Genomic DNA, 17520 nt, shown 5'->3' with positions numbered 1-17520 from the left:
TATTGTAATCTATGTTGTGATTAAATGACACTTTTTATGTAATACACATATGATATCTCCAGTACGACAAATATAATGCAATAAGTGCCATTACAAAGAATAAACCAGGAATAAATAAAACCCATTTATAATTTACACTAGTGATATTGGTGAGGTGCGAACATGGAAAACTGTAACAAATACACTGCACCTGGAAGATATGTATTAAAAATATCAAACATATTTACAGATAGTGAAAGAATGAATGTTTTAGAATTATAGTGTATACAACAATTAATATTAAAATTATATATGGGACACACTGTGGAGCTGTATGGCTGCAGTAAGATAATAATAATAATAATAATAATAATAATAATAATAATAATAAGACAACCATTAAATCAGACATCTGAGAAAGAAAAATAACTATAGCAGTTGTAAATTTCATCAGTCACAGAGGTATTTACAAAATTTATTTTCACACAAATCTGCAGGTTGTTTTCAGGAATTTTAAGAAAGAGTCAATTGGTATACAGGACAAAATCTCAAACACAAAGTTGGAAAACAATAGTTAAGCAGTGTAAGTAAACAGCATGAGCCTAGGTAACAAGTAAAAAAAAAAACATGCTGTGAGAATAAAATAAAGAAATGTCCAGTAAAAGAATGGTCTCGTCTGAGGTGTACCAAAACAATCTAGGGGTGAATATCGCCATGCATGACATATGGTCACGGTATATAGAAGACCAGTCTTCTCACATTCATCACATCATATTATATTAATTACACACCAGATAAATTGTATATCATTTAACAGTGTCAAAACATTACACGCCAACAGTACTTCAATGTCCTAATGACACAAGAGTAAAAAAGACTTAGATGTCCCTTGTACATGCATGCTTCTTAAAAATGTGGATCCAAAGCATTCTTTCAAGAAAACTGAAAAAAGCAAGTTTATTCGTACATAATTTACTGAGTCTCACGGAAACACACATTATGGGGACTGAAAAAAAAAATGTGCAAAGCTGAGTTTTTCAAAGGAAAAAAATAATGTGATCCTTTTGCATGAATTTAGTTTCTAATTTTACCAAAAAATTATATTCCATGGTTTTTTTTTTTTTTTTTTTTTTTTTAATAAAGTGTAAAATTGTTAAAATATACTTATGGTTTACAATTAATTTACAAAAAATAAATACATGTCTTAAATGTATGCTATATTTAAACAGTTTTAGAGAAACAAAAGCTGGCAGAGATCTCATACACTGGACAACTAGTAATCCAACATACATACAAAGTAAAACTGCACATAACTGTCTTTCCATACTGATTCAAGTATAAATATATATAACAATGTATGTATACATACAGCCGTAGTTTTAACGGATGAGCGCTAGCGTGAACATTTTTTGTTTAAATGTCTGCAGTCTATCTAGCACTGAAACAGCTTCTAGAAGTGCTCGTTTTGCTGGACTAAATTTTATTAAAGACACTTACTGCATAAATACAGGTCTGTAAATAAAGGAAGTACACACAGTCAGTTTGTAACTGATCACTCCACTGTAGACATTATGTTATTTGTAACGCATGTATCTGTGTAGGGGGGGGCGGTTATGGCATATAAATAACATTAATTTAAAGGCTGACGGAAAAAAATAATGCACTTTTTTTATTTTACTGTAATGTCGAGTGTAATATTTCATCACTGGGAACCACAGCTGTAGCATAATGCATATTTCGTCTCAGGTTGAGATTTACAAAAGACAGAAGAGGAGTTTCAGTGGCACAAAAACCGAAGTGAGATAACATACTCACGTGGACAGACAGCGTAAGCATAGTTTGTCAGCAGCTTTTGCGTTAAAAATTTCGCACGTTCTTCGCATCCTTTCACAGGAAAATGTGGGTGGACACCAGGGGTGGGGACGCCCGGTTCTCAAGAGCCACAATGCTACACGTCTTGTATTGTATCACAACCGATGACTGATTTACATCAATAACACAGCCTGCATTTACATTTATTCATTTAGCTGATGCGTTTCGCCAAAGCGTCTTACAGTGTTAAACTTCTGACAGTTCTTCACCCATTCATACGGCAGAGTCATTTTTACTGTATCGCTTCAGGGTAAGTTTCTTGACCAGGGGTCAAACTCCAAGGCCCTTTCACTCCACCATATGATTTGAAGGGTCTCCAGTGGCCAGGAGCTAAAGTAGCAGGTTCGGAGTAGTCGGAGCGGGGGTCACTGCAGCAGGTAGCTTTGACTCCCCTTTTCCCATAATCCCCGCGTACGTGTTCCCACCGTTCCTGCGTGACAATGTTAAACATACTCCGCCGGTCATACGTTGTCGCACAGTGAACACACGGAAATGAGACGCACTCATATCAGCTGCCACGTAAGAGCGTTGAACAGCGCGTATCTCGCACTGTACCGTGTATAGAAGAAATAACAGTTTTAAGAGGTAAAGCACCGGCAGCAATGATTCTGAGGGCGGGGCCAAAATAATCGTCCAACGAAACGGTCGAGGGTGCAGCAGCATCGATCGCCGGAAACAAGACAGCGCGTCAGTCAGAAGTTCGTGGCACCACGGGGCACCCCGTTCAGCACCAACCCACCGCTCAGCGACAGCTCACTAGTAGTAGTAAAAGACTTGGACTTGCGACCGAGAGGCTGCCGGGGCCCGTCCCAGTAGGGGTTGGGTTCTTACATTTTTCAGAGAGCTACTTAAAGTGGACCTACGTCAGTAAAATGTGTGGCTAAGTAAATGAACGAACTGCGTGCCCATATTTCCGTGGTAAGTTGCTTTGGATAAAAGTGCATAGTCATTCTTGATAAGTGAACTTGCCCGTGTGCCTTGATTGGTGAACTGCCACACGTTCAGCAGAGAAGACACGGCTTCAGGTTCCTGTCGAGCCACAGAGCATAAACATACGAGAGCTTAGTTTCACTGCGGTAAAACTGTGAACTGGCAATACAAGGTAAGTCAGCTCATGCTCAGAGGTCAGGCTCTGACTTACACAAGGCCAAGCAGTTTACTTCGTCCAACAGGCCGAAGAGCGGCTTGGCCCGTCCGCAAGTTCGGCTTTTGTGTGCAGTTATATCTTTCTAGCATATGTATGAGAGTAATCTCATTATATATCGACGTTTTAACAAATTTATAACAAATTTCAGTATTTTTTTTTTTGTATTTAATTATACACTTGCAAGTCACTAGAAATGTTGATAGAAAATTTTTTCTTTGTATTTCATTTGGCCCAACACCCAACCACTACGGAGGAAAACGATCAATGATCTTAACAAGAGGGAGGAAGCTGGTGCAAAGAATATGACGATTCCTTCCATTTCTGCATTTCCACAAAAAATGTAAATCTTTAGAGTGGTCCGAAAATCATTTTAAATGTCGAAGTGATTTTTTTTTTTTTTTCGATTTAGGTTTCACTTTGCTGATGAACCAACACTTTTTTTTTTGTTTTAAATTATGCAAAATATATTACAAAAATAATATCATGATGCATTAGACTGTCCAGTCATACATGGACAAAATACACGTCCAATTTTATGCTCATTCGTATCTGACAAGTATTTTATGCAATTCATAATTCATCTTCCCAAGTTCCTTCATAGCACAGGACAGTATGGGAGGCATCTGCTACACCTTTTCTCTCTGCTCCATTGATCTGAATGCTCCCAGACGCTATTGCATCCTGCAGTGGCTTGGAGTTCCAGACCAAAAAGAACCCTGTGCGTCACTGTCAACATTACTGTTATTATTATTGCATTCATAATATCATTATAATTATATCACAGATAAGCAATCCAAGCAGCATTTAGGCAAAGTGCATCTAGTCTGTGTGACGGGTCCTGTTACAGAAGGCTGTTGAGGAAAGAGGCTGCATTAAACTTTGTCTTTCTCGTGACAACCAGTGTTAATAAAAGAAAATTTCCATCTTGCGGCCCAAGACGAAAACGAAAACTGGGAGGTGGGGGGCAAATGGCAGGGGGCAGCCGGGTGGCCTACGCAGAGCAGGGCTGTGACCGCCTCATTATGCTGACTTCACGCCGCGCACACAGCCGCTGTTGTCCTTTGTGCCGCTCCAGAGCACAAAGAATGAGCATTAGCATTTGCACTGCAGCCGCCTTCATCTCCTTTCTGGATGCTCCCTTTGTTTTAGGTTGCGTAAAAAATAAGGGTGTTGCTGGAACGCGCAGATGAAAACGGGCAACCAGTACATCGCATCTTTCCTAGTTGTCCTCATTTACGACAGCTGATAATGTAATCTGTTTCCATATTTTGTTTGATGAGCTTAACATCAGTCAAATTTGGAAACGTGGGAAATTTAACTCGCGATGACCTATTCCACAGTACCGCCTTTTGGGATAATCTCACGATACCCTGTCGTGACCGCAGCGGTGCGTCCTTCAGGCCCTCACATGGACTCCACAATAATGATGGGATCCTGTCCATCTTGAGGTACTGAGGTGGAACCACACGGGCTGCCGCACTCCTCCGGCTTCGCCGTCTGGACGGCCTGGGTGCGGTTGGAGCAGTCGGCGCTGTCGTGGACAGGCCCGGGGTCCTCCGTCCCTGTCACTTTGCTCATCCTCGGCTCTGCCTCCTCCTCCTCGTCCTCGCTCTCCACCTGGCAGCGACACACCTCGATACCCGAGTCGCCGGTCATCCGCCGGTGGCGAAAGTGGCTCTCGTCGGCGTCTTCATCCTCGCTCAGGGAAGCGACGCTTGAGACAATGTCCGGCTCAAAGAAGTCCACGTTGGAGGAAAAGACCGTGCGCTTGGGGGGAGAGAGGGCAGGCTTACGGGAGGGGGCGTCTTCGGAGGGTTCTTCAGGAGGGACTTCCCCCTCTCTTTGCTGCCGCAGTGCTCCGAGGAGGTCGGCGAGCGTGAGTGCAGGAGTGGATGTTGAAGACTCGGGCGGGGACGCCAGGGTGGCATGGGTGGCACTCGGCACCCGGGACTCATCCGTCTCACCGGGTGTGGAAACATTGCTGGTTTCATCAGAGACCTGCATGGAGATGGAAGTGCTGCTGGGAGAGACGGTAGAGCAGGACTCGCAGGAGCAGCTGGTGTAGTTGTCTGAGCTCTGGGAGGACGTGATGCCGCTGGGCCCGGCGTGTTCGTAGTGGCGGCTGCCATGCAGCGCAAACACAGTGCTGTAGGGTGGGGGAGGCGTCCTCGGCTGCGCTGCCACCTCTTCGTAGGAGGGGAGCTTGAAGGAGGACAAGAAGCCTGCCAAAGAGAAGCTCAGTATCTTTACATCGTCCTTCTGAAACTGGAGCACTTTGAGTGCAAGCAGCAGATAGCACAGTGGTTAAAGACACGTGTATTAACTTGAATGCTTTTGACTGAAGGCCTCATTAGGGATCATACATTATATTTATTATGCAGCAGATGCATTTCTCCATAAAAATGTACAACCCAATGAAAGAAAGCATATTTCACAACAAATGAAGAGGTTTAGATACAAACATCTGATTGTCAAAGCGAAGTCTAATAGCTCTGTTTTCGGCCTTGCACGTTACACAAGTATCTGTGCATACAATTCATAAGAAACACAGAGGCGATTGTGACAGATGATGTGATGTAGGTTTATGGAGCAGTTAGGAGATTAGGAAAGAAGTGGGTCTGAAAGAATTTTCAGACCCTTCCTGAATGGCGGAAGGGATTCAGTAGCTCTGAGGGACAGAGGGAGCTCATTCCACAACATCGGAGTCAAAACTGGCAGTCGGCTGACTTTCAGTTTTAGACTCCATGCAAGGGGAACCACAAAGCAGCTAGAGGTGGAGGAGCACAGCGCTCTTGCTAGGACCTAGGGAGTGATCAAGCCTTGAGATTGTTATTCTGAATTAGTTGCTTCTTAGAAACGCAACATTTACATTTACATCTGTTCATTTAGCTGACACTTTTCTTCAAAGTGACTTACACTGTTAAGCTACGTACTGTGCTTTATTCATTGATGCAGCTGCGCAATTTTTACTGTATCATTTCAAGGTAAGCAACAAAGTACCTTGCTTAATTGTACTACAGCACAAGGTGGGATTCAAACTCAGACCAATACATCACCTGCTGCAACATATGATTAACAAATGATAATCTCCCAAACTAACTGCTGCCAATGTCCACAAGCATCCAAATTATTTTCATTATTTAACACAATGACACAAAGACCAAACACAAATGGACATAGAACGGGCTGTAAAATTAGAGAAAAGATGCTTAACAGAAGAAGACAGGGTGAAACGGAACCGGTGGCATACTGAGATCCAACATGGACGTTGGGTGGCTGAGCGCTCCATGGTAGGCCATGAGGTTGATCTCCCGCTGCCGCTGATGCTGCTGCTGGATTCGCAGCTTGGCTCTCCGATGACGGTATGCGCAGCAGCAGCTGAACAGGATGAGGACGGTCCAGAGGAGCCAGAACCCTGAAGGACCGGGGAAGCAAACAAAGAGCACTGCCATCGCCCATCACTTCAAACACTCAGTGCCACCCCATGCCCCTCATTCTGTATTTCTGTCTCAAGGCTTTAACTTGAGTTCCAGCTTCACAGCTGTTGAACACACACTCGCAGCTAATTTTAACCTTGACGAATATCCACATTTCACGATATCGCATTTATTCCATCATCTGATATATTTCTCCAGTGTGACTTACATTGTTAAGCTACTTACAATAATCCACCCATCTTTTACAGCAGGGTAATTTTTACTCTCCCACTTCAGAGTAAGTACTTTGATCAAGGGAAACACAGTAGGAGGTGGGATTTGAACCCAGGTCCTCTTCAAACAGTGCAGCACCTGTTGCTCCCACCAGTCACGATTTAAAATAACCGTAAGAACTTCGCAAGTCATAAAATGTCATAAATTATCTTTAAATGCGAAACTTTCTACAATTTTGCACACAAAGCAGCTCACTCACTTTGTACCAAGAGTTTCTCCAAAGCAATCATCAACTAGCAGGACGGTTACAGTTCTCCACAACGCATTCTGACGCAACAGACAAAAAAACGAGGTTAAACAGCGTTACACTTACACCAGAGTTCGTAGTAGTACGTGCAGCACCCCATCTCACCACAGCAGTGCCCAGACTCACACAGGTAACCCCCTTTGTTGTTGTCTCCGGGGCAATATTTGGGGCTTCCAATGAGTGGCACGGTTGTGGCCTGAGAAAACAAAGGATGCCAGAGAGCGTTGGTCCTCACGACCCCAACCCCCACTTCAATCTTCAATCCCCCGTCGCGAGAAGCCGATCCTCACACGGTCTCGGAAAGCACTGCAAGATCGGCCGAGCCGCGTTCAAAGATCTGGAGAGCGATTACGTCAACTTGCTCACCTCCTCATTTTCATCCATCGCTGGAGTCGGCGACACAAACATCATCTGTAATTAAAAAAATAATTATGAAAAAAGTTGAGCAAGTGCTTTCCCGAAGTGCACAGCTGCGCAGCTGAAACATTGCAGTTCGTTGCGCGCTAGAACATTTGTTCAATGGTCTCTTTTCAAGGGCGAAAACGGTTTGCTGCTACCGCATGATGCAAGTTCAACGGCCCGCCGTCCAGTGTGACGGCGCCATTGTTTGCGTGCGGCCCTGTGGACAGCGTGACTGCCTCTGGTCCCCATCCAGCGCTCACAGGGCAGGCACTTGGAGATGAGTCGTCTCTCAATGAGCCTTTACAAAACACCCAAACAGAAGTCTCCAGAAGCTGCGACACCCTTGTAGGCGGCAGCCATTGTGGTCAAGAAACTCCCACCCTCTCTTCTCCTCCATACAGTGCACAGCCAAGTGTTCATTCATCCCGTGTCGTGAGGTCTTTGGAAAAAATGCTGTCATCGTGTTTGCTCATTTCTCTAGTGTATCCTCTAAAACAAAGCCACATGTTGCAGGCATCAGCTTCCAGCAAACACAAAACACACACCAACCGCTGCAACACGTCTTGATAGCGATGGACAAAAACGAGGACTAGGAGTCACAAATTTACAGCAATCAGAAGCTAAAATCCTGCAACCCTTGGACTGCGTTTAAGGCATTTTTTTTTTCCATGTTTCCATAAAAAATTGCGGATGCACTGTTTATAACGCAACAAAAAAACATAGATGGTCACCTAATGTTGTGTTACACATTTGAACCAATTTCATCCCTGGTCGTTATCGAAAGTTCTGCACTTCTTTTTGGAATTTGTGGACTATGGACCTCATTTATCCGAAACTGTGTGTATGAACTCCTGAATTTGACATCTGATACTCGTTGCCTGTGCCTGCTCTCTGGTGGGTCTGGGGTTCGAGTTTCACTAGGGGTGTCCTGCAATGGACTGGCGTCCTGTCCTGGGTGTGTCCCCTCCCCCTCCAGCCTTGCACTCTGTGTTGCCAGGTTAGCCTCTGGCTTGCTGTGACCCCGCTTTGGTGAACACACCAAAGAAGTACAAAATGTAAATAAAGTTGAAATTAAGTCCAAGCAGTTTTCTTGGAGGGGGGTGTGGTGGCACGGTGGCGGAGTGGGTTGGACCAGGTCCTGCTCTCTGGTAGGTCTGGGGTTCAAGTTCCTCTTGGGGTGCCTTGCGACGGACTGGCGTCCCGTCCTGGGTGTGTTCCTTCCCCCTCCGGCCTTACGCCCTGTGTTACCGGGTTAGGCTCCAACTCCCTGCGACCCCATACGGGACTAGTGGTTCAGACAGTGAGTGAGTGAGTGAGTTTTCTTGGGAAAACAAAAAAAAAAATAAATGAACACATACATATATACTTGATTTAAAAAAATTTGAAGAAAAAAGTTACACCTGTAGAGTGTTGCCACTTGATTCTGACCTCTCTATGAGCTGCATGTGAGTGGCCCTCAATGAAGTTGACCATACAAAAAAATAGCACTCTGATAATATAGAGCTGAATTTTTAATTTACTGGAAAAAGTAGTTAGATGGGGGTGTGGTGGCACAGTGGTGCAGTAGGTTGGACTGGGTCCTGCTCTCTGGTGGGTCTGGGGTTCGAGTCCTGCTTGGGGTGCCTTGTAACAGGTTGCTGTCCTGTGCTGGGTGTGTCTCCTCCCCCTCCAGCCTTACGCCCTGTGTTGCGGGGTTAGGCTCTGGCTCCCCGCACCCCCCTCAGAATGGGACAAGTGGTTCAGACAATGTACGTGTAAGTATTTACATTTGTCACTGGCAATGGTCAGCTTCCGGTGGGGGCATCTTCGGAAACAGGTGTTGAGTCTGATGTGTGTTGGGACAGTTATTATTAAATTCCTTCACTGTGGAAAATGTATAGCTTTGCCTCGAAAAGAACTTTACAGGATGTGCCACAGGCTGCATCCGAGCTGTCATTACACATGATAAATTCCGTAGTGGAATAAATTTTATTTTCTTCTTGCAAATGCCTAAAAAGGAAACCCGACCGGGAGCCTTAGATCCTACGTCACTGAGCTTTGCCGAAAGAAGAACTAAATGAAAGCTGTTGGTCCATATTAACTAAGTGGTGGAAACATTCCAGATTAATCTGTTTACTGGAAACATCTCTATGCCATAAGTTATAAGGTCAAAAACAAAAAAGTTAAAGTGAGCAAAATGAAAGCAGTAATAAAGCACTGCTTTATCCTGTAGTATATGTGATATATTACTTTTCCGTTACATTTTTACAGAATATATAGCAATGTGACCAAAATGTGATGTGATGTGTAAAAACATGAAAATGCTCATTTTGCACATGCTGTACATAAAATATCATGCTGAAACCTGTCAAGCAGCCCATGATGTAGCCGTTTACAGAAACGCGGACGGAGCTCGAGCCAGAAATTTTGGGACATTTCCATCATTTTCATGACTCATAACTAGATCTGGTTGAAGTTGGAACTTATGGTTCCGGTTTCTGTGAAGAAGAGAAGAGGCGCAAAATCTGCTACATCATCATGATCCACAGTTCAGTCGAGTAACAAAAGCCAAATACGGAAAGAGAATAAATGGGAATCATAATATAATTTGGTGAAAAAAAAAAAACGTTTTTTGACGTGAGAGACGGGGAGGGGATGTCATCCTGATTCCAGAAAAATGAAACAATTCTTACAAGTAACGGGTAATAATTCCACAATTCAAATGCAATCGCAAATTCCCGAGAAAATCATGTTGCAGCTCGTCATTATTATCCCATACTGGTTATTTAAAGCTGCCCACAGCAAAATAGTAATATGTTGATGAAGACGCGTTAAAATATGACTGCCTGTTGTGTTGCGCAACTACTAGATTCTAAGAGCCTAATATAATAATATAGTAGACATAATTGCATAATAAAAACAACAAATAACTATTTACCTCCAGAGGAGGATCAAACCAGCAATACGCCATTCCTTTTTTGTAATCCATGACAATAATAAAAAGTTCATATGCAAAATAATAATAAATGTTTTTTATGATTGCATTGATTGCATGCTATATCTCAGTAGTAGTACTGCTCGCTGCCATCTCTCCTGTCTCCAGCAGCTCCAAACCCATCCATCCGCCATTTCCTTCTCCAAGCCCGATGTCCTGTCAGTCCTGCTGCAAGCCCAGGGAATCATCCCTCCGAAGCGACCGAATTCCACCAAGAATACCATTGCAAAGTCCAAATATGACACCTATACTGCGCACCTCCACACAAAAAAACATTTTCTACGGCCTCTCGATATCGTGTTAGCGGAGTTCTGAATTATCAGCGCTGAGTCAACGCACGGCACTGATTGGTTCTGAAGTGGAAGGACTGCCAATATGGACCAATAAGCTTCTCCAGAGGTGTTACGAATGATCGGCGCTGAGTAGTTGCATTATTCTGATTGGCTCTACTTTTTTTTGCTCTAGAATCTTGACCAATACGCGTGTAATGCGTTGAGGTTTCGAACTTTCCTGCACAATGTTTGAATTAGAGCACCTGCAGAATTACTGATAGCTCATGCTGTCTATGCATGCAAACTAAAAATATATTGCTATTCTTCCTTATTAAGCCCCTTGCTGTCCTTAAAATTAGAAAAAGTAAAAACAAATAGGATTTTTTTTTTTTTAGAAATTTGTATTATATAAAATTATATTAATTTATTACACCACACACACACACACACACACACTGTCTGAACTGCTTGTCCCATGTGGGGTCGCGTAGAGCTGGAGCCTAACCCGGCAACACACCCAGGACAGGACGCCAGTCTGTTTCAAGGCACCGCAAGTGGGACTTGAACCCCAGACCTATCGGAGAGCAGGACCCGGTCCGACCCACTGCGCCACCATGCCCCTTGAAATTTTTACATTTTTAACAAATTTAATTTTAATTAATTCATTCACTGTCAGCAATGACTTATCGCATGCAAGGTCCTGGGAGTCCAGAATGTGCCCCAGAAGAATAGGATGTGAGGCAGGGTACACCCTGGCAAGATGCCAGTCGATCACAAGACAATCACACACGGACTCCCACATACATACACTACAGGCAATTTAGAGTATCCAGTTCACCTGGAAGCAGCAACATCTGTCAGTGTTGACCAGGAGAGGTTAACGCCTAATGTAGAAGAACAAGCTCACAGTGTGCTAAAAACCATGAATGAGTTTGTAACGTGTTGACGATGACAACAAAGAGGAGATGATTCACTGCCGCATTGCACTGTACAACCTAGATCTCATTTACAAACATGCTCATTGTACTTTCACTCGAGAAATTGCTACAACCAATGTGTGAATTATAACAGCAGTTTCGTTAGCGGTACCCTTTACCCAACCCCCTTTGTGTCATTCTGTAATACAGGGGTGTGATAACTATGCAGGAATTGGAGGACTGAAAAATATGAACAAAATCGCTCCGAGGAGGTATGTACAAAAGCAGTATATACAGGAGTTATGGGAGAAGGGATTAGAATGACTTAAACATTGCAAGGGAGGGATCATGCAGCTGTCTATAGATAACAACATCTGCACTTATTCATTTAGCTGACACTTTCCTCCAAAGCAACTGAAAATTATCTATCTGTTTACACACGTGGACAGTTTAGGGTAAGGGTACCATAACCAGAGGTGGAAATCAAACCTACAACCTTTGGATCCAAAGGCAGTAACACTAACTGCTACTCTCCTAGCTGTCTCCCTAACTAAAGTGTAATCTCTGCTATTATTATCACACAACGGAGCTCAACATCATCATTTCTCTCTTATTTGCTGCAATATGCTTCTTCAGTGCAAACGGATTTTTTAATCTGTGAAGCCTCATGTAACAAAAGCATTGTACCAACAAAGTCGATATAGCCTGAAACAAGGCGTCTGCATTACAGCAAAGCGTTTAAAGAGATCTGCTGTGTTTCGTAGGTACAACGTTCACCTAGGGTGAACTCCAGTCTCAGATGTGGCATCTTTGGTCAGCCCACGACCCCATCGCCATGTCCCACAGACCACACAGCATAAGCGATTGTTCTCCGCATTCTGTCTTTTCAGGTCTAGGGAGTGCCAAACGTGAGCCTGCTGTGGATGCAGAATACAGTGGAAAGGGTTGAGATTCAAGATGACGGAATCAAATGAAAAGTCCGGTCCACAGCAGGATTACACAGCAACTTCTCTTTCTCCTGGCTGAAGAACTCATAAAACCTCTGTTGCTACAACAGCGTTGCTAGGCAGTTGTTTGGAAGCTCGGTCACACGACAGTCATGGGCTGGGTGTGATGTCATTCTGGAAGGGAAAGAAGATGTGGAGAAGCTTGGCGGCCGTTGATGCGACAGTTGTGTTGAACGGTACACTGCACACACAGACGCGTTGGATTTTCTCAGAACGAAATGGGAAATTACCAAGAAGCAGAGGCTTGTTTTTTATTTTTTTTTTGATGGACATGCAAAATCTCTGATAGACTGAGAGGAGAAAAGCTAAGGAGGCACCATTTGGGGTTGGAGCTACTTTTTGGTTCTAAGAACATGGATTTGCATCCCACCTCCTCTACCAGTACCCTTGATCAAGGTACTCACCTTGAACCGATGCAATAAAAATTACCATGCTATATAAATGTAAAACTCATTCCAAACAGCTTAACTTTGCTAGTTGCTTTGGAGAAAAGTGTCAGTTGAATGAATAAATTTAAATGTAATGTAAATGGCACTGCTCTTCCACTGGTACAGTTCTCTTCAAGACTGTCAGTTATGAGTTGCATCTACTGTCCCACTTAGCTGTTCTACATTCACAGCACCTGTACAAGCTGCCTTCTTCCCAAGGACATACCCAGATACAAAACTGTAGTGTTGTCCATTTTAACACCCTTTTTAAAGCATTGTAATAAGTGCAACATGACATTGAATAAAAACACTGTGTTCCTCGGCTCCCCTAGATAATTGTGCAGTGCTAGAATTTATTAGGAAATACACTGCAGCCTTCTTGCGCATCAAGATCTTCAACTGTCCACCAATGAGATGCAGCAGCAGGCTAAAGAAGAGTGGAAAACAGACACGTAATATTTCCACTGTTATGTCTCGTGTGGTGAGAAGTTGTTTGGGCTTCGCTTTTGTTGCTAAACCAAATATGCACAACAAGGGGAATGCAGGTTTTTTCTTTTTTTTTTTTTTTTTTTATTTTAAAAACCCTCCTGTTTTTTTTGGAGGCTGTTATAAATTAACAGTCAGATGCTGGACCAGATTTTCATCTGGACCAAGAGCACAGGAAGTGTTTATTTGGAGGAAAAAAAAATTACTCATGATTCATAAAAGAGCCTGCTCAGCAGGAACGAAGCACGGGGGGCCTCTGGAGCGGCTCGCAGGCTAAGTCTGGCAAACGCGGCTCTCTTATTATATTAATATACAGTACGCCATGGAGCCGTATCTCTGGAGCTCTCATTCGGAACATCTCACATGCAAATTTCCTTGACCTAAAATGCACACAGATCATTCACAATCCTTGAAAGTTATAGGACGGAGTCGCAATGTGTACGTTAACTTTGCAAAGCAGTCCGTGCCGTGAACACAGAGTCCGATTCATACTTACAATCCCAGTATCTATCTGCTCTGCAGATTCTTTTGTGCCCGAAGAGAATAATGCAGCTGCCAGTTTTTCAAACTTTCACCCATTTACACAGCTGCGCTGTTGCCAGAGAGGCGGGAAATGAGGCACGGTGAGCACGGACACAATGGGCGCTGGCCTCCCGGGAGCTCAGGAGGAGCAGAATGGATCCGTGACCTTCCTGGCCCCGGGTGCGGCTTCGGACGGTGCCGTACTGCTGACTCGCACACATCCTGCGGCTTGTGCACCCCTGAAAAGCCAACAGCCAAGAAAAGCAGAGTTGATGAGCACACTTTTTCACCGAGTAATCGAATGAGACACATTGAACCCGGCGCAGCGAGGCGGGGGGCATCACACAGGTGTCAGCATGTCGAACACACCGCGCAGCATTCAAGCCCATTACTGTATTTACGCTACTGTAATCCTCTGGAAATAGCCCCGCTTTATTACAGAGCCTTTGAATAGCGGTGTGTCACTCAGCTGGCTGACTGGTCGCGATAAAAAACAGATTAATAGAAAGGAAGCGCAACCATGCCGAGTTTCAAAGACACAAACGTTGAGGCAGCGCAGTAACCCGGCTGCGTTCCTCCCTCGACTGACAGGAACGGGTAGAAGATGCACGACGATCATTGCAAGACATGAGAAAAGCAATGTGCCCTGTAAAGGTTGAGTGCAGATGCGGTTAGTGCCGCGTTAGTCTGAGAGAGCAGTTTATTGATAACGAAACTGAACAAACATGTGTTTTTTTGTTTTTTTTTTGCCTGTGTGTGGGTGGCCAAAGACCAGCGCGATCATGAAAGCTTCCCTCTCTCTCACACACACACACACACACACACACAGTGCTACATGCCTTGCTCTTCTACAGCTGAGCACCCTGCCCCCTGTACACAGGGCTGGCCGGCGGGTTGCACAGCATGGCCTGCCTGCATCTGAGGAAATGTGTGGGCACGGCTCACCTCAGACCCAGCAAGCGCGGAGGAAAACACCCGGCTGCGTGCCACGTGCGAAAGCGAGGCGTGCGTGACTGTGCCAGTTCGTCTTTCAAGGCTTTATGGCATGCGGCGGTTAAACGTCCCCGCGCTAATTTAACAAATGTAATTCCGTGCCCGTCATTTTAATTGGTCATAGGTGCAATAAAATGTGTTGCGTGTCAAATAAAGATTTAGCTTTTTATTTATTGCTGCAGTCACCAAAGTCAAGACTGATTGCAAATGTCAGTACTGCTTTTAGAATTTTAGTAGGAAGTCAGTGCAAGTGCAGCAGGTGGTATAGTGGCTAGCGCTGCAGCCTTGGGACTCCTAAGATCCAGGTTTGAAACCCACCTCCTCCTGTAGTACCCCTGAACAAGGTGCTTCCCCTGAGCTTCCCCAGTAAAAATTACCCAGCTTTCTAAAGAAGTATAAGTTGCTCTGGGGAGAAGTGTCGGTGAGGTTAATAACTATGTTATTATTCTCAGCACAAAATGACTGAGAATTAAACTCTGGATGTTCCTCTCTATCATAATAAACTTAGATTGTTTTCCTAACATAATCTTTTTCACAAAGGCCTTCTCATCACTCAGGCTACTCTTTTTAGGACCCTTTGGTACCACATTGTAAGCTGCTTTGGAGAAAAGTACCAGCTGAAAGAATGAATGCAAATGCACATCTGCAGATGAATAAAAAAAAAAAAAAGATTGCGATGAATGTAATTACATTCCGACAGTTTCTAGTTACTCTCCAGTAACCGTTTCACTTCGGCCTTGTTTCTGATTCTCTTTTATTTTTTTTCCTAAAGGTGAAAGTTTCACATTCATCACAGGGTTTACTCGTTCGCTTGTCATAACCTTTTTTATATACGTTGGAAAGAATGATGCAGTATTGGTTTCTGCCAAACTGTATCTCTGCAAAAATAAAGTTTTAAGAGCCCCTGAGAATGTTTTCTCAATAGAAGACCTCTCTTCTGGCTTCCCCAGCCAGGAAACATGCCAAGCATCGACTGCAGCGAAAAAAAAAAAAAAAAAAAAAAATTAATAAAAGCGTGAGGAAGGAATGGCCTGTGAGTCGGGTCATTACAAGACTCCACTCCCCTACACTTCACATGCTTTCATAGCAATTTTCACTGGGGCTGTACAAAAGATACACCCACTGAGACCCAGCAGTTCCTCGTCAGCTGAGAGCAAAATGCAGAACAAGTGACAGACGATTCAGGATAACTGGCCAAATATAGGGAGGAAAAATCCAATGACTGGCTGCGAAAAGTCTTCTGAGTGACTGTATATTTTTTTCTATCTCTCTCGCGTGAAAATGCGCGGAACCGCTCCCCCGGTCCACGCGGTCGAGTTTCCCCTTCTCTGGCCCGGTGGTCGGCATCTGCCGCGGGGCTCAAAGATAAGCAGCTCAAATGTAGGTCAGCGCTTCCCAATGAGAAACAGCTGCGTGAGCGCGGCCGACGTGTGCGCGATGGCGCTGTGCTCGAGCCGCGTGCTCGGGGCCCGCTCCTTGCCCTCTGCTCCTCAAAGCGGTGAGTCGGCAAAAAAAAAAAGCCTTTAAAAACAGTTGGATGTGTGGCTGGTTTATACCACGCCTGCCACTGTGATGATACTCCGGGTAACCGCAAAAAGCTAAGAAAAGCTCTCGGCTTCGGTGAAACTTTGCCTTTTGCGACTGCTGTGCGTGTCCACGTGCGTGCGAAGCTGCCGCTCGCTGCTTCTTTATCTCTTTGTTTCCTTCTCTCGCTTCCCACACAAAGAGAGCAAACGTTTCGTCGTCAGAGAATACGCGTCTCAACAGCTGTCCGGTCAATACTTTAGTGAAGCTGCTCTCCAAAGCGACATACAGCGTTGAACTACTCACGCTGATTTACCTCTTTGTGTCCTATGAGTAACGGAGGAACAGCTCTAACCGCTACGCCGCCTGCTGTTCTGATTCGAATGCGACTCGATGCCATTGCTTTTTTTCTGCACAGACGTGTCCAGTGCAACGGTTCGTAACTGTTCCTTAACTATTCTTAGGCCATGAAGCCCTTTAAAAATCCGAGCAAAGCTGAGGTCCCCCCTCTGCAGAAAAATGCCCACGTATAAATTCAGAGAAAATATTTCACAGATTTATTGCCATGGAGTTCAACGCAACAAAAAGGGTCGAGACGATCACGTGGAGTGATCGAGAGGAGGGGTTTTATTCAAGGGCAGGTGCGTCAGTGCACAAAGGAACGGAGGGGGTGCTCGGGATGAGGGTCCGTGGTTGGAGTTGGGGATCCGTGCAAGCTCGTGCTCTCTGACGCCTCGGCGTCGTCTCCGGCGTCAGTTTCTCACGCGCTCTCTCTCTCTCACTGGTCCGAGAGGTCTTGAATAGACTCAGTTGCTGTTGTTCCATCCCGGGCTCCGCCCCCCCCCTCAGCCCACCCCGGCATGTTACATTCAAATACTATCGATTAGTAATACATTTACATTCTTTCATTTAGCTGATGCTTTCCTCCAGAGTGATTTACAGTGCTATTCTACTTTCACATATTTGCCCATTTATACAGCTGGGTAATTTTACAGTATCAATTCAGAGTAAGTACCTAGCTCAGTTATACATAGGGATTC

At 44.4% G+C, this 17520-nt stretch overlaps 1 protein-coding gene across 3 annotated transcripts; it reads right to left on the bottom strand.

Moving 5' to 3' along the window:
- Positions 1 to 1203: 1203 nt before the first annotated feature.
- On the bottom strand, positions 1204 to 10626 carry LOC108925976 (WW domain binding protein 1-like). Of its 3 annotated transcripts, none has more exons than XM_018738378.2 (5): positions 10275 to 10626; positions 7322 to 7366; positions 7022 to 7151; positions 6213 to 6413; positions 1204 to 5220 (listed from the first exon to the last, which is right to left on the bottom strand). In XM_018738378.2, exons 1-5 carry the CDS (start codon positions 10323 to 10325, stop codon positions 4403 to 4405), a joined length of 1245 nt encoding a protein of 414 aa, XP_018593894.1. In that variant the 5' UTR covers positions 10326 to 10626; the 3' UTR covers positions 1204 to 4402. The 3 variants fall into 3 exon arrangements, with proteins under 3 accessions (XP_018593894.1, XP_018593895.1, XP_018593896.1); XM_018738379.2 differs by having other exon boundaries at positions 6249 to 6413; XM_018738380.2 differs by lacking the exon at positions 10275 to 10626 and adding an exon at positions 7513 to 8010.
- Between the last annotated feature and the right edge of the window lie 6894 nt (positions 10627 to 17520).

This window comes from Scleropages formosus, chromosome 3, assembly GCF_900964775.1.
Source record: "Scleropages formosus chromosome 3, fSclFor1.1, whole genome shotgun sequence".
NCBI classification, from domain to species: domain Eukaryota; kingdom Metazoa; phylum Chordata; class Actinopteri; order Osteoglossiformes; family Osteoglossidae; genus Scleropages; species Scleropages formosus.
Note: the sequence above shows the minus strand (reverse complement) of the source record. Positions and strands in the feature narration are given on the sequence as shown.